At 42.8% G+C, this 21,476-nt stretch overlaps 1 protein-coding gene across 13 annotated transcripts in view; it reads right to left on the bottom strand.

The window, feature by feature from the left end:
• The window catches only part of CADPS2 (calcium dependent secretion activator 2), a 349,563-nt gene that overhangs the window by 94,057 nt on the left and 234,030 nt on the right, over nt 1-21,476 (bottom strand). For all 13 annotated transcript variants that reach the window (XM_081928821.1, XM_081928827.1, XM_081928826.1 and 10 more), the window contains exons 14-15: nt 2,706-2,807; nt 1,484-1,547 (exon numbers count right to left, since the gene is read on the bottom strand). In XM_081928821.1, coding sequence (XP_081784947.1) covers nt 1,484-1,547; nt 2,706-2,807 — 166 coding nt within the window. The remainder of the gene's footprint in view (nt 1-1,483; nt 1,548-2,705; nt 2,808-21,476) is intronic.

The following is a 21,476-nucleotide window of genomic DNA, read 5'->3' as shown; positions in this document are numbered from 1 at the left end:
CAGACACCATTTCTAAATGAAACACAAGGCTAAAACAAGCGTTTACACAGTACTTAACATACATGTTATCTTGTAATATTTACAGCCGTTCATAAGGTCAAACTATCTTTACATTAAAGATTGGGGGTGGAGGAAAGGATGAGAAAACATCAATTGGCTTGAGTCCATCTACAGCACTTGTAGGGAGCTTTCACGTGGAAGTTTATTGTGGAATAGGGTGCTGCTCCTACTCAGAAGCTTTTCATGGCATCCGCATGATGTCGTCATCATCAAAATGCCAGTCCATACTTTTTCTTTACTTAAATCTGGATTTGCCCTACCACACAAAATCCAATAAGAAAAATACCTCATTGCTGGCACAGGAAAATAATGGCAGTGGAAGGTGAAGGGAAAGCCACAAGAATGACGCTGGAGACTGGTATTGGGTTGAAACAGGCCACAAAAGAGTAGGTGCGGCTAAGGCAAGACGATCGGCCAATATTTTATTCAAGTTGGTAAAAAGGTAAAGGTAAAGGACTCCTGGATGGTTAAGTCCAGTCAAAGGCTACTATGGGCTGTGGCGCTCATCTCGCTTTCAGGCCAAGGGAGCCAGCGTTTGTCCACAGACAACTTTCCAGGTCATGTGGCCAGCATGACGAAACCGCTTCTGGCACAACAGAACACCATGACAGAAACTAGAGCCCATGGAAATGCCATTTACCTTCCCGCCACAGTGGTACCTATTTATCTCATTGCACTGGCAAGCTTTCGAACTGCTAGGTTGGCAGAAGCTGGGACTTACCCCATTGCAGGGATTCAAACTGCCAACCTTCTGATCGGCAAGATCAAGAGGCTCAGTAGTTTAGACCACAGCACCACCTGTGGTACCTCTGTTTGAACTCATGCCTCCTAGGTATGAATTTAGCTCTCCGGACATTGTTCATGAGCTTCCTAAGATTTCTTGAAGAGTCTAACAATGGAAGGTACCGTATTTTTCGCTCCATAGAACACACACACATTTCCCCTTAATTTTTGGAGGGGGAAAAGTGCGTCTTATAGAGCGAAAAATACGGTATTTAAAGCAGTATGCAGTAAAGGCAAATTTCCTTAAACACAAGTTATCATGGATAGTCGCCACTGATAGCCTTATACTGAACTAGGTCAACCTGGAGACTCATCCAACAGACTTTTACTTACGTTTTTTAGGGATTACATTTTATGAGCATGAAAGGCTTTACTTATTTCCATGGAGAATTCCTCCATAAAATATATTGCTATGTGAGAGAATTCTAAAGATATGAATCCCATGACTGATTTCAAAGAGTCTAAAAATATTTAAAGTCATGTTCTTCTCAACTTATTCTGTACTGAATAGGTGTCTGCCACACACACGGGGAAAATTAACATTTTGGAAATAATACCAAAGTTTGTAATGCGTACACTTTGGTCAATTTCTAAAACACACACACATACTGGAAAAACTTAAATGAAACTCAGAACGTACCCTTTCGAGTAATGAAAGTGTAGCTTTTAACGCTCCTTCTGGACGCCCAAAAGGGAAACAATACCTTAAAGATAGACAAAAGATAGACCCTTTATTAGAATCATAGAACTGTACAGTTAGAAAGGACCCCAGCCAAGAGTCATCTAGTCCAAACCCCTGAATTGCAGGAATCTCAGCTAAAGTTGCACCTCTGTGTGACAAGAACATTTGTATATATTTCTTTTAAAATTATTTAGAAAAGTATGTGCTCCTTTGGGGGCGTAGGTGGGTGGGCACGAGGGACAGAACCCCAAGGTTCTACAATTTCCTGCCCTGAGCGGTACAATTGACTCTCTCCTGCCAATCATTTAGGCATGCTCTCAAAACACGTTCTATTCGTGGATGCTTTTAATGTGGGTGTGCAAGGTTTAAGGGTCTTCATTTCTATTTGGATGGCTTCAAGATGCAACTGGGTCAAAAGTAAAATGTGTACTACCCCAATTATTAGTATTGTTTGAGATTTCATAGAGGTTTATATCAACAAGATTAACAGGTTAGCAGTGCAATCCCACACAGAATTACTTAGAAATAAGCAGGCTACGTTTAGGTTTATGGGACCTGCTTCCAGATAAATGAGTACAGGATTGCAGCCTTAATAAACTTCTACATCCTCAACTTCTAATAACAAAGGCATTACATTTTCTTGCCCACATATTCTTAGATTATCTGCATGATTTTTCGCCCTGTCCTTTGTGCTTTCTCTTGTTACCATATAAAATATGTAAGATACACAGAAACGCTGGTTGTAAAGTTGCATTTCACATTCTAAATCGCTATGACATACCTAGTGTAAACAATTCACTCTCCACCAAGGACAAATAACAATGACTGATAGGCAAAATCAGTGTTAAGTTATATTTTTTAAAAGGAGGGGTCATTTGTGCTATATATTTTTGGTCTGCACCATCCATGCTTGCAAGTCTCTGATCTGTTTGCATGACCAGCATAAATTGGTACAGAATGGGCAAAATTCACATGCGACTTGCAACGTTAGGTAGAGTAAATGCCTGATGCTTTAAAAAACCAACTGACAGGAAGGGTGATATTCCTCTTCAAAGGCCTTAGTTGGTTTATAAAAACTGAATGGCATTCAAATTTAAGATTGCACCAGGATCTAAACCCTAATTCACCATCTCCTTCTTTCCTCATAAGCATGTCTAACTTGCAGTATGCAGATGTTTACCTGAAGTGGCTAATCTGGTTTTCCAAAAGAGAAGTAAGCCTTTCCTTAATATCTTCAAACTTTTCTTTCTCTTCAATGGTTACCGTTCCAATTCCATCTGGTCTGAAATGTACAGGTTTTTAAAAAACGCATCATAAGTTTAAGGACAGAACAGTGGTAATCGTGTCTTAATTCATTAATGCATCACCTTGAAAACATAGGCACTTATAGTTTACCAGTTATAATTTCACATAACACTTCAGCATCAAAAGGAGTAAAGGGGACAAAGCCCTGATGGCAATAACACAGCCTTTTAGAAGTCATACACTACCGAGACAGCTCTTTGAGAGGAATGGTGCAGCAGAAGTGTGAAATTAAATAAGCTGCTAACTGTGTCACATACATATAATAGAGGACGCAACAATTGAAAATAATTAAAATACATTTTCAAGGTGTGAAGAGGAGTCCAGTTCAGAACTTAAAGAGCAGTGAGCAGTTAAGAGCCACTAATATTGTGGCCCACAGAGACGACAAAACAGGTAGAGCGGAATGAGGTTAGAAGCTGTTCAATTTAAAGCCTAGTTCTTAATGGACCACATGTCTGGCAAACGCAGGCATCTTTGTAATGTATATACATTTCGCATCAGTTCATGAAAATGCTACGAAAGAAGTCTTCTCTGAGCACCCTTCCATCACACTATTGACTTTGATCCCAAACTCCACAATTTCCCTAATGTGATGGTAAGCAAGGGTGACACCACCGAGAAAACAATGCTCAACTATCATGCTCTCCTTAGGGATACTGCTTCATGGTTGGTCCCAGTCTCTCGTTCTTTTAAGTTAGAGATGGGGAACCTCCAGATGTTGCTGGGACTCCAACTCCCATCAGCTCCAGCCAGCATGGCCATTCTTCAGATGATGTGAGTTGTAGGCCAACAATATATGGAAAGTTGCATGTCCCCTACCCCTGCATTTTAGGTTTAAGCAGGGCAGAAGGCAGTGAGGTCTTCCTTCTTTTGTAAGGATCCAAGTCCCTCCTTGTCCATTTAGAGATGTGGTTAAATGTCTTTACTCAACTATGAAATCAAATCAAATCTGACCACCTGAACTTTATTATATTGGACCCATTTTTTTCAGTACTTTGCTGTTCAGTTTGGATCTGTCCACAAGAGTAGATATGTAATGCATTTTTCCTTCTCTGGATTATTAGACTGTGACTCAAATCCAGTTAACAATGTCCACGTGCAGAACAGAAGGTAACTTTAGGTGACTTTCAGAAGAAATCATTCTGATTTATTTGCCACACAAAGTCTGCAGGGCGATTTGGCGACGTCGGCTAATTGTCAAACATCCATTTCCATTTGTTTGCAAGAAGGTTATAAAATGTCATGTCAAGTAATTGCTATCCCGCCTTTCCCAGGCATTTTCCCCATCGCTTTCCTTAGTGCAATTGTTAAGTGATTTTATTCTGAATGGGTTTGTTGCGCGACAGCACCAAATCAACTTCAATTCAGCAACCTGAATTTACAGGCATTTGATGGAATAGCACCATGGCCTTCATAATTCCCCATCATGCCCTCTTCTCTTGGTTTGGGTTGTACCCTTTCTTTCTTTTTCCACATTCCTTAATGCCTGCTCATCTATGACAGCATAAGTACACATGTGTATAATAACTGTTAGGTCAATGAATTCAAAAAAAGAGACCAGTCCACGTGATCTACTTTGTCTTACAAACAGAGAACTCAAATAAAACCAGTCAGCTTGAGCTCAATTGCAACTGGCAACTTTCAAAGTTAATAGCTTGGTGCAATGTGTGCCAGATTTGTGCCTTATCCCCAGAGTATACCCCACCTGGAAAGTCCATGTTGCACACCGGAGAATGCAACATAAGCATCAAAAGCAACACATACAATCTGCAGTTCTTTGGATTCATCCTTTTGTAGTGGAATGCTATTCTTGGCTATTGTTTGGGTGTGTGTGTGTCTCAATGTATGTCTCAGAATGAAGTCTGGCAGGATTCATCGAAGTACACAGAATGTTGGCAAAAGGCTTGCAGTAATCTGAACATCTAGCCATTCCTTCAGCCACATAGAATACACAACTGAATACGGTGTAAAGTACAAAATCTTTGTCTCCTTTATTCATGGATTAGAGTAGCCCAGAGCACATGGCAACATGTTGTGTGCCTATTTAGAAATGTCAGTTCAAATGCCAAAAAGCAAGAACAAGAGATCCTCTCCTAAATTTCTGGTCATTTGCATCTCTCTCTCCACCCTCCCCCCCTCTTGCATTGTGGCAAGATCATAATAAGCGTAGATATTATCTACAGTGAGGGTGAAAGAGGAGAGCGCAAAATATGGTCTGAAGCTCAACATAAAAAAAACGAAGATCATGGCCACTGGTCCCATCACCTCTTGGCAAATAGAAGGGGAAGAAATGGAGGCAGTGAGAGATTTACTTTCTTGGGCTCCATGATCACTGCAGATGGTGACAGCAGTCACGAAATTAATAGATGCCTGCTTCTTGGGAGAAGGGCAATGACAGGCCTAGACAGCATCTTGAGAAGTAGACATCACCTTGCCAACAAAGGTTCGTATAGTTAAAGCTATGGTTTTCCCAGTAGTGATGTATGGAAGCGAGAGCTGGACCATAAAGAAGGCTGATCACCGAAGAATTGATGCTTTTGAATTATGGTGCTGGAGGAGACTCTTGAGAGTCCCATGGACTGCAAGAAGATCAAACCTCTCCATTCTGAGGGAAATCAGCCCTGAGTGCTCACTGGAAGGACAGATCGTGAAGCTGAGGCTCCAGTACTTTGGCCACATAATGAGAAGAGAAGACTCCCTGGAAAAGACCCTGATGTTGGGAAAGATGGAGGGCACAAGGAGAAGGGGATGACAGAGGACGAGATGGTTGGATGGTGTTCTCAAAGCAACCAGCATGAGTTTGACCAAACTGCGGGAGGCAGTGGAGGACAGAGGTGCCTGGTTTTCTCTGGTCCATGGGGTCACGAAGAGTTGGACACGACTAAACGACTAAACAACAACAACAATTATCTACAGGGCTGATGAGAGTCTTTGCCAATGGTAGAAACTCCCTACCTTTGCTGTATAACTCCAAGAGCTAGAAGCACACCACCTGTTGTACCTCAATCCTATCTCTGATTGCTGAGGGTGACACAGTGTCTCCACCCCCATTGTTCAGCCCGGACGCTGAGGTCCAGCTCCGAGGGCCTTCTGGCGGTTCCCTCCCTGTGATAAGTGAGTTTACAGGGAACCAGGCAGAGGGTCTTCTTGGTAGTGGCGACTGCCCTGTGGAACGCCCTCCCATCAGATGTCAAGGAAATAAATAACTACCTGACTTTAAGAAGACATCTGAAGACAGCCCTGTTTAGGTAACGTTTGATGTTTTGTCGTGTTTTTAATATTTTGTTGTGAGTAACCCAGAATGGCTGGGGAAACCCAGCCAGATGAACAGGGTATAAATAAATTATTATTATTATTATTATTATTATTATTATTATTATTATTATTATTATATGCAAACACTTCTACCAGCAGCAACTGGAACAAATCATGGCCAGGAGAGAGCAAAATTAGATTAGGTGTGTGCAATGTTCTTTCTCTGCCTGAATTCTTTCTCTCTTTCTCCCCTGACCCCATTCTTCATGGGACTTTGCATGTGTGGGTGCAATATTATATATGAAAGGGGTACTCTCTGACCTTCCCTCCCATTTTCACACTAATATGAACGTAGTTTAAAGTTATGTAGACAGGAACAGATTGAGGGCTCTGCCCTTAAATATTTGTATATCTATTTACAGAAGCCAGCAGATGGGCCCTAATTCATGTTGGATCTCTAGCAAGGAAGGACAGTGGGTTTAATTCTTTGCTCCCTGCAGTGGGTTAGAACCAGACTGGGCCCCTCACAACTCCTCTGTCAACCCACTTGGTCCTTCCTCTGAATCCTGTTCTTCATTCCCTGGACAACTCCCACCATGCTTGCTGGGGCTAAAGTGAGAGCTAAACCAAGGTTAGCCCTCTCCAGCACACACTCTTACTGGTGTGCTTTTGAACTGCTGGGTTGGCAGAAGCTGGGACAGAGCCACGGGAGCTCACCCCATCACACAGATTCGAACTGCCGACCTTCCAATCGGCAAGCCTAAGAGGCTCAGTGGTTTAGACCACAGCACCACCTGTGTCCCTGTAAAGTGAGATCTAAGCCAAGGTTAGTCCTTTCCAGCACACACCCTTACCTAAGATACAACCAGGTATTCTCCTGCAGCATACATCAGTGAAAAAAGAGAATTATATAGCTGATATTGTCTGTGTTATTTATAACTTAACTATCAAAAATATCAGGAAAGATTTAAGCAAATATTAGCTGGACATTTTAGCTCTCAGGAACTGAATGTGATCGCTTGGTCATGGCACGGATTTGCTGCACCAATAGGCACACAGGCGGCTCCTCTCTTCTCTTGAATAAATTCTGCTTGTGACCTGTCAGGTGAGGAAGCCCAACGTGCTTTTCATCTTTAAAGATAAATTTCAAGGACAGCAATTTCATCAGACACCGCCAAGATGTGTACATCACTCTTTTCTTTCATAAATGCAATGTGAAAGAAGAAGGAACTTCACTCCTCCCTTGCAGTGAATGCCATGACACCGTTTCCTCGGCGTTCTGACAGATGGAACGTGCTCAGATACAGGTAAAATCCTCCGTCTGATTTGACTGTCAGGAGAAATTGCATTCTGCAGCGAGAAAGGAAATACTTCTGTCATGTTAAACTTCGCTGCAGCGTGTCACACGTGTGACAGGAGAGCACCAGGGGTCCTGATAGTGACAAGTGAGAAAGGTGAGCCAGGATAATGTCACCATCTGTTAACCTGCCGTAAGAGGAGATTCGCTACATGCACATGGGAGACCTCACAGCCCGTCATGTCTCTACCTGACTTTGCTGTCGTACAAAACTCTGCTGACAACACATAGGATTTTCAAAGAGCTTGTTAGATCCATTTTCACTGACTATGTAGTGACCTGTACCTCAGAATAGTAAAAGTGAACAATACCCACCCCCCAAAAAACAAAGACAACCCCATCAGGAACAAGGCAACTTGTCTTCCCTTGTCTAAACTTGTAGGGAATAAAGGTTTAAAATTATTTGAGACCCTTGCTGTGATATCTTTTCTGCTTCTTAAAGGGTACGGTCCCTAAGGAAGGAAGTGCACCTCTCTGGAATAGCAGCGATTCATGGTGAGATCACAGTCTGACCTGGATACTTCCAGCTGAGAAATGCTGAAAAAACAAGAGCTTCTCACTACACCCCCCTTTTTTTGTATTTTAGGTCCTCAATAAGGGTGTAAACTGCAGAGTTCTAATGCCGCTCCTCACATTTTAAAATGAGGCATAACTAGAAGCATTAGGAACCAGCAATGGACTGGGGATATTTTCAAATACTACTGCACCAGAAAATGCCATGAAAATTAGTCTAAGGTCATGAGTAGCATTCAGCTTCCCGAGGAACCTTAAATCCTTCATATTTCCCACCTCACCCTTTTCCTCCTTCCACCAGAAAGTGCTTTTCAGCAGGCTTCCTTAGCATAAGTGCAGATTAAACGGGAGCTGAAAGTCAGGTGTAAAGTGAGGTTGAATTCTGCCTCCAGCTTTTCAGGAAGAAAGCTTTTCCTTTGCCACTGAGGATCACAAGCTGCTGTGTTTTCTTAGATTCCAAAGTCTGCACTGAGATAGCAGCTGGGGCCAACCACACAAATTTTGTATCTGCAAAGATATACAGATATCTCCGGGCCTGCCTAAAGTTTTTCTACCACAGCTCAAACACAAGTGGTGTTGATTTGCCGTACTTTCAAATATCTAAAGGGTATCGCCAAGCTTTTCTACAGTTTCATTTCCCTCCCTTCTGGACGACCTCTTCCTAGTACTAATCTAGTTCCCAGAGAAGCACAGGAACTTCGTGTGGGCAGCACATAGACAGTATTTAAGCCAGGGAAGTTGTTCACCCCATTCCTGCGTTATCATCACCAAGACTTAAAATAACAGTACACTGCAACCAGGAGAAGTAACAAAACAAGGGAATGCAAATTGCTAAGTGACTTAATCTTCCCTGTTACAAAACCCCAACTGATAGAAAAGAAAACAGTCCAAAATACATTCATCTGACATCCTTTCTTTTTTTGCTGCAGTCTCCAATGACCCACAGGACAGAGAATACTGTAATTCACTGAAGGGGCAATGGGAAGCAAAGTGAAAACCAGCCCAGACTAGAGTTTCCAAGACACTCAAGACTGCAAAACATCGAAGAGAACAAGATACACCAGAGTCCCTCCTTCAGAACTGCCACTGACACAAACTATTGAGAAATGAGACTTTTTTTTAAGAATCTGCGTCCAATGGCAAACACTGCAACACTAAAAATAAATACTTCCAGCTGCAAACCTATTAAACAGCAAGGCAGATACGCCACTGGTACAACCATGCTCTGCCATGGCTTGGTGCCTTCACAAGAGGCCCAGCTTCTTCACTGGAAAGGCAATTCTCCATGTTCTGACATTTGCGTTCCCAAAGTCTGTGAAATATCTTACAGAGTTCATCTTTTGCAGATTCCGCCCCCCGCAAGAAAGGAAAACTTTAAGAACAATAAAGGGCGAAGCTACAACGTTGGTGGTAAGAGGCTTGATTTGGTTCCCGTGAGATGGCATTCGCTTTTATTATCTGTTTGACGAAAGTTCAGTGCATCAGCTTCCATCAAAGAGAGGGAGTGAGACGCCAACCTCGGAAGCAGGCCGGGCACCTGTCAATTCAACCTGCTTCTCAGCAGGGAGAAAAAGTCACTTTGCACTTCATGTATTTCCCACCAACATCATTTCAGAAAGAGAGGGACAAAATGGGAAGTCTCAGCGTGAGAACTAGATACAAGATGAGATGATGAGGAAGAAAACAATAGCTCCTTTTCTGTATTTTGTACCTTCACTTAACCTCCACTGCTACTGTTTAGATTGCCACGTCTATAGTCTATTTACATAATTAGCCCACTGCATGCATATTTCAAATATATAAATCTAGGGCTAAGGACAGCAGCGACGAGCAACATTAGCACCTCTAAACAGCGATTTTTGTCTTGGGAACACTAGGCAAGGAAAGGCATGAGATGAGAGGGAGGGGCACATTTCCCATAACTCATTATAAATCACAGGCCTTATTTTCACAGATTTTAGTCACTGATGGAAGAGAGCTGCAAAGCGTTCATTTTGTGGTCTGTATGCTGTCTTCATCCTACATGGACATGATTTGGCCAAGTTAGTGATGTCAACGAGGAGCCATATCTGGTTTCCTCTGTAACATCGCGACATCTATGATGTGAGCCCTTCATTGGCTGAGTTCACCTGAGGAAGAATGGAACAGGGTGGGGAATGGCTATCAAATGGAAAACAGAAGGGTGAAAGAGCAGCTGTGAACAGTGGCAAATGAATGATCATGAAAAAAGAAGGGGGGAGCCCATTTTCAGGCCTAGTCTACGGCAGCGATGGCAGTAAAATTATGCTTTTCTGCCACAACTACATTAGCAGTGCCATTCAACAGTTATTTTGGCGAAGGTATGGTAGATTCTTCCTGCCAACCTAGCAGTTCAAAAGCACGTCGAAGTGCAAGTAGATAAACAGGTACCGCTCCGGCGGGAAGGTAAACGGCGTTTCCGTGCGCTGCTCTTGTTTGCCAGAAGTAGCTTAGTCATGCTGGCCACATGACCCGGAAGCTGTCTGCGTACAAACGCCAGCTCCCTCGGCATGTAAAGAGAGATGAGCGCCGCAACCCCAGAGTCGTCCGCGACTGGATTTAACGTGCAGGGGTCCCTTTATCTTTATCTTATGGTAGATTCTAGAATGCAAGGAGTTATAGATCAACCCTTGGTGATTTTGTGGTGGCAATTTTGCAGAACACTGACAAAATCACCTTTAATCATTCTGACATGGTCTCCACACTAAGGGCAGGATCTGTGGGGATGCTTCTCCAGTTTTGATGAATGAGTTTCATATTGTTCAATTTGATGGTGTGGAAAGGTTGCTTGGAGGGATGATGCCAACCATCTGGACCGGACCTGTGTCCATCCTGGTTGCTAAGAGCTGGCCCGATGTGCTGTGGTGATCATAAATGCTTTCTTGCAGGAGGGCTGTGTCCCTGTATCCTCAAAGGAAGTGGTTGTGAGACCTTTATGAAAGACCTCATCTTCGTATCCCACTATCCTAGACAATCATTGGCTAGTCTCCAACTTTTCCTTTTTGAAGAAGCTCTTACAGCAAATTGTGGCAACTCAGCTCTGGGATTTCTTGGATGAAGTAGAGTTATCTGGGATCTTTCCAGCCTGGTTTCAGGCCTGCTTTTGTGGCTAAAACACAATTGGTAGTCTTTGATGGTGACCACGGCGGCAGTGGCAGTGGCGGGGGCAGTTCCTCTTGATTCTGCTGGATCTCTCTGTGACATTTGCTATTATCACCCATGGTATCTTCCTGACATGCTTGAATAGTATGGGACTGCAGGGGCACAATTCTACAGTGACTGAATAGTAAAATAATAAAGGTGAATGCCATCTCACAGGAATCAAATCAGTCAAATACTCTCAAAAGGTGATCCTCAAAGATCAAGTACTGGTTGGCTACCAGGACAAAGTAATCACTTAAGACAAATTAGAAACAAGGCAGAAGGAAGTCCCAGAGATACAATTCTAGTTGAAGGCTAGGGGTGACACATTTATCCACTCCGTTACCTGAATTTGGGCCTGTTCTCTTATCATCTCAAGCAGTTAGGCTTTATCTCTGATATTTATGCCTTGAACCTCTGCCTTGTTTTTTACCGCATATATTGTTTTCCACTTGGAACTTGTGGGGGCTGATTCTACACTTTTGGGCACCAGACTGGTCGTCTCTTTCTCATTCAATTCTCATACCCACTTGTCTATTTTTTTGACCCAATTCCCTTCATACATAATATATGCTTGGTCTTTTATCTGGTTAGTTTAACTTAAAATATTCCCTGGTTTTTCATCTTGACCCCCTCCCACCACATTCTCGTCTCTGTCTGTAACACTGCAATTGCAAGCCTTAAGGTCAGGGCAATGTGATTTTTTCCAATTACTGCTGTATAGCATCTAGTAGCTTTAGACACTTGTAAAATAAAAGAGGATGACAATCTGCCTATGCATGTGGAAGCTGTGGTTCAAAACAACTGCAGACAAATGCGGTACAACAATTGCTCCATTTCCTTGCACCACTCACGTTATTGCAAGGTACTCCATTTTAATTTTTAAAAGCTATCTGCCACTGCTAGCAAGAGCAATTTAGTTTGTCTTTTTTGAAGTGTGGCTGTAGAGTTAATGTATGACTACAATGCAGTAGAAAAATTAAAACAGAGGGCAGGGAGAAGATACAGGGAGCTTCTTCATAGCATCTTATGCAAAAAGATTGTCCACCACACACTGGGAGAAAAACTGGCATTAAAAACAAACATTAATTACCTGCTGTATGAAGTGGAAACATGGCACTCCTATGCACTCGGCTTCTGAAAGGCAACATGCCTTATATGGTCTTCGCCAAGCTGGTAATAGGGATGTGATGGCCCTCTTAAGAACAGAACACACTGCTCATCTAGCACAGCCAAACCATTTCACCATTGGGCCTTTAAGACCTTTGTCTCCATGTTGACGTCTTTCTCCTCATCAAGCCTGACTTAGGAAAAGTATGATTGGTACTCACCTGAAGTGTAGATCTCTGATTGGCATCATGAGGTCACTAGATTGGGTTCTGGCTCCACCGTAGTCACAAGGCAGGAGAAAAAACTCTTTGGGAAAATGGGAGGCTCCCCCTCATTTTTGCAGCCAAACTCCAACAGTCATTGATGTCACAAATGGTAAAAGGCCACTTTCTCCTAATACAGTTACAGCCACCAGCTGCCCAAAGAGCATGAGAACATGCAGTAATAAATGAGGCATGTTGTAGTCCATGTTAGGGTGTGGGCTCCAGTGACCTCATGATGCCATCAGAGTTCTACAGTTCAGGTGAGTACCAACCGTACTATCTCTTACTGGCACAATAGGGTCACTGGATTGGGATGTACCAGAGCTTACCCAGTTAGGGTGGACCCCAACTGTAGACTAGGTTACTGTGGCAGGGCTTGCACCTAAAGGAAGCCTCAGCAGATGAATGCAAACCAATCATATAGAGCCTTGTAAAGGTGCTAGGGGATATCCCAGTGGCAACCCTACAAATATCTCCAATGGGGCGTTAGTGGAGAAAGCTGCTGAGGAACACACATCTATGGGGATGTTAGAGCATGACAGCCCTCTGCTTGAGGATCCTGGAAGTGAGAAGAATGGTGGCAGCTGCTGGGTGGCCCAGTTCATGAAGAGGTCCACCACGAAGAGCCCGTAGCAGTTCTGAAGCTGAGAGAAGATCAGATGATGCAGCATCTATTCCCCATAGATCTAGTTTGGTTTGACTCAGCCAGTCTAACTGGGTGCTGGATTCTCCTGATATATGTTCAGTGGAAAATCACTCGTAGCTGAGTAAGACTGTCTTCCATAAACACGGTTTTAACAACGAGTCTGTAAGTGACAGTGGAGGCCAATTCTGGATCCACATGTCCTTCCACAGTGGGGGCATTGGTTTCTGGGCAGGAGTTGATCAAGCGTGCCTTCCTCTTAGCATGTTTCTCCCTTGCATCCTGAGTTCGAGTGTCTTCAAAGCCCATGACACCTTTGGTAAAGACTGTTCTACGATTGGAGCGCTCACAGGCCAGTGTTTCACAGTTGACAGTGTTTATGCTACTGTACATTTTTTAAGATTTGCCTTGAGAGAATCTTTAAACCTCTTTTGTTGACCACCAGCATTACACTTTCCATTTTTACGTTTGCAATAAAGTAGTTTCTTTGGAAGACGATCATCAGGCATCCACACAACATGACCAGTCCAATGAAGTTGATGTTGAAGAATCATTGCTTCAACACTGGTGATCTTTGCTTCTTCCAGTACACTATTAGTTCACCTGTCTTCCCAAGTGATGTATAAAATTTTTCAGAGACACTGTTGATGGAATCTTTCAAGGAGTTAGAGATGGCGTTCATAAGTGGTCCATGTTTCACAAGCATACAGTAAGGCTGGTAGTACAAATAGCTTTGTAAGCAAGCATTTTGGTTTCTCTGAGAATGTCCCAGTCCTCAAACTTTCTGCACTTCAGTCGGGAGAAAGCCGCACTCGCAGAGCTCAGGCGATGCTGGATTTTGGCATCAATGTTGACCCTTGTGGAAAGATAACTGCCTAGGTAGGAGAAGTGATCAACATTTTCCAATGTTACACCATTGAGTTGGATTTGTGGCAATGCAGAGGGGTTATTTTGTACTTGTTGGTGCAGCAACCTGGTTCTTTGGATGTTGAGTGATAGGCCAAGCTTTTCATAAGCTTCTGCAAAGATATTTAGGATGGTTTGGAGGTCATCCTTTGAGTGTGCACAGACTACGTTGTCATCAGCATACTGAAGCTCTATGACGGAAGTTACGGGAAAATTTTTTTGGACTGTAGGAGGACATGGAGAAGCCATTATTAGGTGGGTTTTCTTTTGGTTGATGATGAAGACATGGGCTTTGAAGGATGGCATAGTGATTTCTAGATGATGGCGTGCTTCTTCTTGTGTTGGGGGATGAAGGATTAGATTTTATAGGTAAGGATAGGTGTGAATGCCCAGAAAGGGGAGCACCAGGGCAACTATAATCTTGCTGAAAATGTGGGTGAATCAAGTGTATAGTTTGCCAAGTATATATATGAGAGAGATATCCCATTTTCCTCAATTGCCTGTTGTCTGTTGGGGTTGGAACAAATCTGGTGGAAGTTTGTAGCTCTGGTAGCACTTTAGCCTCTTTTGGGGGAACGGGGTCATCAGAGTGAGAGATGCTCAAGACTTGCAACAATGGGCATCCTGGAACAGGTGGTCAGAGGTCTGTTCCTTTAGCATGGATCCATCACTCCACTTCCCTTCTTCAGTTACAACGAAGGACAAGGAGCCTGTACTCAGGGATGGCTTCTTTAATTTGCTGAATAATTTATGGTGATAGAGGTCCCCCTGTGGGCGCTGCTGGTCTTGGATGTGTTGGGAGAGAGGTTAGTTTCCTAGGGGATTGAGATAGAAGCAGCCGCCTCCGGAAACCCCACAAATTCATCCTCATCTGAGGTGGTGGAATGAAAAGCTTGTGTCAGGGTTGGGTGGCTGTCATCTGAATCCCTTCCCAAGGGAGTGCCAATAGTGGCTGGGTCTGCTGTGGGTCACTGAGGAAGGGAAGGGCCTTGTGGCGACCTAACTGCTGTTGCAGGAGATGCTTTAGAAGCTTCCATGTGTTTCTGCTTCTGTTTAGCCTTGTGGGCTACTGGGAGGTCTACACCATGAAAAGCTGCTGGCTGTTGAGGTGGTTCCATGCTCAGCCATGCAAAGGGTTTGCAGGCAGCAGGCCAACTGGATGCCGAGAAATCAGGCTGCAGCAACAGGAAGCGTCGATGTGGCCTCCGATACCCACAGGTCTTCTTAGCATGCTCCGTAAGTGCCAAAGGCGGGAACCATGACTTCCATCAAGACATGCTGTCCTAGAGTGGCTTCTCTGGGAAGGCTTCAGGATTTGGAGAAGGAAAGTCAAAAGGAGAAGGGCAAAACTAGCCTGAGTAAAAGCAGGAGCCAATCATGATGGGACTTCATCATTCAGGCAGGAGCAACAAAACAAAACAAAACAAAACAAAACAATCTGACTGGGAGCCGCCCACTTCCCCAGAGAGTTTTTCCCCCTGCCTCATGAGCAGGGTGGAGCCAGAGCTCAACCCAGTGACTCCATGATGCCAGCAGAAGATCCACAGCTGCAATCCTACATGTGCTTACTTGGGAGGAAGCCTCAGTGAGCTCCATGAAGCTTACTTCTGAGAAAACATACATAGGATTACACAGCACGATGTATAATCACAGATATCAGCCTAGAACTCTGACCTATCCTGCTTTGTCTGTGAAATTCCTTTTCTCCCCCTTTGTAATGCTGTAGATGAATTGAGTGGATGTTATTATCTGTGTGTGAGCAAAATTCCGAGTGAGAGCTACTGTTTCTGTCCTTGACTTACCTTTCTTCTCTCTCCCTTTCTTCCCATTTCTTTTTCTCTTATTTCAGTATCTTAATACCAGCTGGAGCCTCTCTTTACAACGCCATTCTATTCTTTTATTTCTAAAACACTCATAATGCCTCACAAATACAGCGGCTTGAATAGGAGGAATACATACAGAGTGGTGGAGGAGGATGTGCTCTCTCAGATATTTCAACGTCCTGCGTGCACCGATGTCCTTCACTCGCGTTAATAAATAAAAGAAAATACTTCTACCTTCCTTTTGAATTATTGAAATAAGTTTGGGCAATTATAGGACACACTGTGCTAAACATTAGCACCAAAAGGTTCAAAACCAGACAATAAATAAGGCTAGGGAAGTAGTCGCATGCAGTCAGGCTTCCACGCGAAAATTTCTATGAATGTGTCAGGCAGCTCAAGAGTTGGCATGGAAAGTAGGCTTTCATTGTAACCAGTAAAGGCCTTGAGATTTTGTACAAAAAAGAGGGGGGAAGAAAAGAAAAGCCCATCCCCATTCACTGAACAAAATAGTATTAATGAAAGAGGCTGAAAGCTAGCCCATCATATTCTTGTAAGAAACTCATCTTTGCAAGGATGTCCTCTCTTGTCCTTGTCAATTTCAGTCCCAACTATAGAAGGCAATCAAGACCAAGACCTTGATGACAGAGCCAGCCTTTTGAACACCACGAGACGGACTGGTTTGCTTTGTGTAAGCTGGCCATCTATCCTTCAGGTTTATTTATATATTGCTTCAAACATGTATTACTTATCTTTGTTTTCCTGAAGATCAGAGTAAAATACAGCTAAAGGAGCAATGGAAACCGGGAGGTTAATTTTTTGCATAGTCTTATTAAATTCTCCATGTATAAGTGTGATGAGAGGAAGGCTCATGAAAAATAGGTCTTATAAAAACAAGATAGTGGACCCCCCTTTTTTGCAGGGGGTAAATCTACATGAATGGTGAAAGTGATCACCCCAGAAGCTCAGGGAGGAGGGAGAACATATTTTGTCAAGAAGCTCTGGCTCATGACTGAATAAGGCCTGAATGGTTGTTTTAAGGGTGGAGATGTTTTTTGTCAGGTGCGGAAATGATGACAAGGCTTGAGTTTCTGAGCACATTTCAAAGTGTTGGTGCTGACCTTAAAGCCCTAAACGGCCTCGGCCCAGTATACCTCAGGGAGCGTCTCCACCCCCATCGTTCTGTCCGGAAACTGAGGTCCAGCTCCAATGACCTTCTGGCGGTTCCCTCCCTGCGAGAAGTGAGGTTACAGGGAACCAGGCAGAGGGCCTTCTTGGTAGTGGTGCCTGTCCTGTGGAACGTCCTCCCATCAGATGTCAAGGAAATAAACAACTATCTGACTTTTAGAAGACATCTGAAGGGAAGTTTTTAATGTTTGATGTTTTATCCTATTTTTAATATTTTGTTGGAAGCCACCCAGAGTGGCTGGGGAAACCCAGGCAGATGGGTGGGGTATAAATAAATTATTATTATTATTATTATTATTATTATTATTAGTTGAGCTAAGACAAAACACCCTTGTGAATAAGATATGAGAAGAGTTGCTCATGCGGCCAGCAGCATTGAGTGACCTCTATCGGTCCCCCTATATTTGACATAAATATGGAACTTACTTGTCATTGATTTAATATCTGATTGTCCCCACTTGTTTGTTTTGTTTTTTATTAATATTGTTCTGTATATTTTACTTTTATGAACCTGAAACCTGACTGATGTAAAAACTTTTTTAAAAAGTTATTAAAAAATAAAGAAATTAAAAAAATGAAGAGAGACTTGGTGACCCTTCTTGCATTTTGAAATGTGATTACATCTTTTCTTTCCATCTGGTGACTCTCTTCTCCCCTTCTCACTCTTGCTGTTTTCCTCCCTGTTCTGTCTTCTTTTCAGATGGATGTAAAACTAGAAACTACCTAGAAAGTGCACCGAACACTTTCTTCCTCCAGTTTAATACAGAGATGCCTAGTTTGTTTGAGAAAGCTGTTGGCAGGAGAGGTGAAGATGAATCGTTGGTGAAGACTAGAGTGGTGATCTAGTTTCCCTACAGCAAATAAATTAAAATGGTCAGAGTTGTATAAAAGCAGAGTAATTTCCTGTTTGGAGAAAGGAGTCCCTATAGGTAAACTTTTGAAGAGATCCTTTGGTCTTCTTAATCTCTGGAGTTCTGGTTAATCCCACCTCCACTGAACTGGACTCTGCAGGTTTAACAGGAGATTATGGAATCCTCTTATATGTTTTCTCCTTGTGTATGGCCATTTTGTATTTTTATACTGTTGTTTGTTGCTATTTTTCTTTAATTTTTCAATCAGCTATGGACACTATTGAATAAATCAGGAATTTTATGTCAGATGTTTTGCTCTAGAACTATTTTAGACTCCCTTCTAGTTTGTGTCCTATAATGTTGCTTCTTTATTTGGGTACAATTATTGTTGAGCGCTTGATTTATTTTTATTTTTTTAAAAAAGCTTCCTTTAATCAGGAAGTTGCTGAAAATGCTTGGGAAAATGGAAATGCAAGTCAGGGTGGCAACCAAGTGCTTTTGCCTTCAGTTGGAAAGGAGTTGCATTGACAGGGAGAGCAGGAGACCTTGACAATTAGCAATCATTTCACAAAGAGGCCAGGGCTGTCTATATGAGCACTGTATCAGTGCAGAGGAAACCTATGAAAAACATTTAACAATCAAAGCTACTCCATTTGTAAGTCAGGCATATGGACAAGAATGGGAGGACATCAAAGGGAACAGACAATTGTTGAGCTTGTGTCCAAGGTGGCAAAAAAAGAAGTAGTTGTATAAGATACAAGAGATCATAAAGTCAAGGACAAAGAAATAGGCTGCCTAAAAAAAAATCTAACATTGAGCCAAATTTGATAAGTTGGTGTACTCGTGAAGTCTTTCTTTTTCCTAAAACTGAGTTGGATCTTTAAATGACTACCATGTAACTTGGCATATGAGTAAAATTATCTGTGCCATAAAACCTTAATCCCGTCCCAAACCACCAGTCAGAAGAGTGCACCCATGGACTAGAATTTTCTCTCTCTCACTGTTGCAAAAATATAGACTGAAAGCTGGATTATCCACCATTTCTTAAACCTACAATTGTAGAAAAGCTAACTGAATATATTATCAAAGCAGAACACCTTTATTGCAGCAGTGAGGTCATTATCCTGTTGTTGTTGATTATGTTGTTGTTGTTGATGTTGTTGTTAGCATCTATTTGTCTTGAGAGACAATGGAGTGCACCTGCAGGGGTGCAGTCAAACTGTTGTATTAGCAGAACCGAATTTACCTCTCTGGGGTGCAAGCCTGGGCATTGTGTATGGAGGTCCTGGACTGTGCAGACAACAAGACCCCTCTCTTGGCTTTGATGTGGTCCAACGGAAATCAGAGCAATACACTTGGCACCAGCTTGGCTGGAGGAGTTGCCAGAAGAAGGCCTACAAGGTGCCACCCAACCATCTTAGGGACACCACTCCTTTTCGTCTCCCAAAGATGACGTAAAAGGCAGCAGAGATTTAGGGCAAGAGTTTTCCTCCTCTTAGATGAGCTCCCTTTCCTGGTGGCAAGCTCCATCTGCCCTTCACTTCCCTCTGCGGCATGTGCTGAAACCGTCTTCTTCACCATTGGACCCACTATTGATCTTGTCCACTCAATCCACTGAAGCCTGTCTTCACACGCAGGGGAAGTCCCTAACTCACTGAACTTTGAGGCCCATTGGCTACTCTCACCTGGTTTAGCTGTTCCCGGGGTGTGGCCGCTGTTGCACACTGACAGCTTCTAGGAGCTACTTGTGAGAGCTGAGTGCAGGATGCAAAGGTGGGCAAACTACTTCAGAAGGAACATAACATGTCCCCCCAGAAGTACTTTCTTTTTTTCTTTCTTTTTCTCTTTCTTTGACAATCACTGACAGCCGAATAAGATTGCCTTCCAGGAATATGGTTTTGACAGTGTGTCCTTAAGTTGGTTTGGAGGCCAGTTCTGGATCCACATGTCCTTCCACAGTGGGGACATAGGTTTCCGGGCAGGAGTTGATTACGGTGAGGATTTGCCAAACGTGCCTTCCCCTTAGCTCGTTTCTCCCTTTTGTTCTGAGTTTCTGCTTCTTCAGAGTCCATGACGCCTTTGGTAGAGGCTATTTTACAATTGAAGTGCTCACAAGCCAATGTTTCCCAGTTGTTGGTGTTTATTTTTTTAAAGATTTGAGAGCATCTTTAAACCTCTTTTGTTGTCCACCAACATTATGCTTTCCACTCTTAAGTTGGGAATAGAGTAGTTGCTTTGGAAGATGATAATCAGGCATCCGAACAACATGACCAGTATAACCAAGTTGATGTTGAATACTCATTGCCTCAACACTGGTGATCTTTCCTTCTTCCAGTACAATGACATTAGTTCGCCTGTCTTCCCAAGTGATATGTAAATTTTTTGGAAGACACCGTTGATGGAATCTTTCAAGGAGTTGGAGATGGCATTTATAAGGGGTCCATGTTTCACAAAGTTGGTAGTACAATAGCTTTGTAAACAAGCATTGTGGTTTCCCTGCAAACGTCCCAATCCTCAAACATTCTATGCTTCAATCAGGAGAAAGCTGCACTCACAAAGCTCAGGCATTGATGGATTTTGGCATCGATGTTGGCCCTTGGGGAAAGATAACTGCCTAGGTAGGAAAAATGATCAACATTTTCCAACATTACACCACTGAATTGAATTTATGGTGCTGCAAAGGGGTTGTTTTGTGCTTGTTGGTGCAGCACTTTGGTTTTTTTTTAGCTATTGAGCGATAGGCCAAGCTTTCCATAAGCTCCTGCAAAGATATTTAGGATGGTTTAGAGGTCATCCTCCAAGTGTGCACAGACTATGTTGTCATCAGCATATTGAAGCTCATATTGAAGCTCTATGACAGAGGTTATGGTAACCTTACTCTTTGCTTTCAGCCTACTCAAATTGAAGAGCTTTTCATCTACCCTTCCTCTAACACCACACACAATCCTCTTCATTCTACACATTGTGATATTCTTGAAATCTACACATGCACACAATTAAAAAGTCTGTTTACCTGTAAGCTATTAATATGGAAACAGATGTGCTCAAAGTAACAAAGCGAAGTTGCCCAAAGCCACCTGTCCCTTGGGATGAACATGCACCCATTTATTGAATTATACAGCTAGGGTTTGTTTGCCTTGAACCACTGCTGCAAATTCAGGGCTTTTGCCATACAAGCCCTAATTATGTTCTCAGAAAAACTGAATGTTCACTTAAATTCACATGTCCATTTATTGCTACTTCTTTGCAAGTGTGAACGAATTCAAACCATTTTAGCAAGGAAAGGAGTAACGGAGGCCAGAACAGAGGCCAGAGGCCAGAGTCTACCACATGAAGATCAAGGAGTCCAAAATTCCCTCTTTCAAAACAACTGCAGCTTTCGTTTCAGAATATGAAAATGCTACACACACTATAACATTTCACTCTACCAGTGAAGGGAAAGATAAATTGTACTACTTCCAAACTTAGTTCAAAGCAGAGTCCAAGATGTCTTTTGAGAAGCAAAAACAAAGCCAATATCGAGAGCAATTCATTGGCACCTATGATAGTTTTCCCAGACATGTTATGCATGGTAGACACTG

The sequence above is a fragment of the Podarcis melisellensis genome (genome assembly GCF_964234715.1).
Source record: "Podarcis melisellensis genome assembly, chromosome: 10".
Lineage (NCBI taxonomy): Eukaryota > Metazoa > Chordata > Lepidosauria > Squamata > Lacertidae > Podarcis > Podarcis melisellensis.
This window is presented reverse-complemented; position numbering and strand designations above follow the sequence as displayed.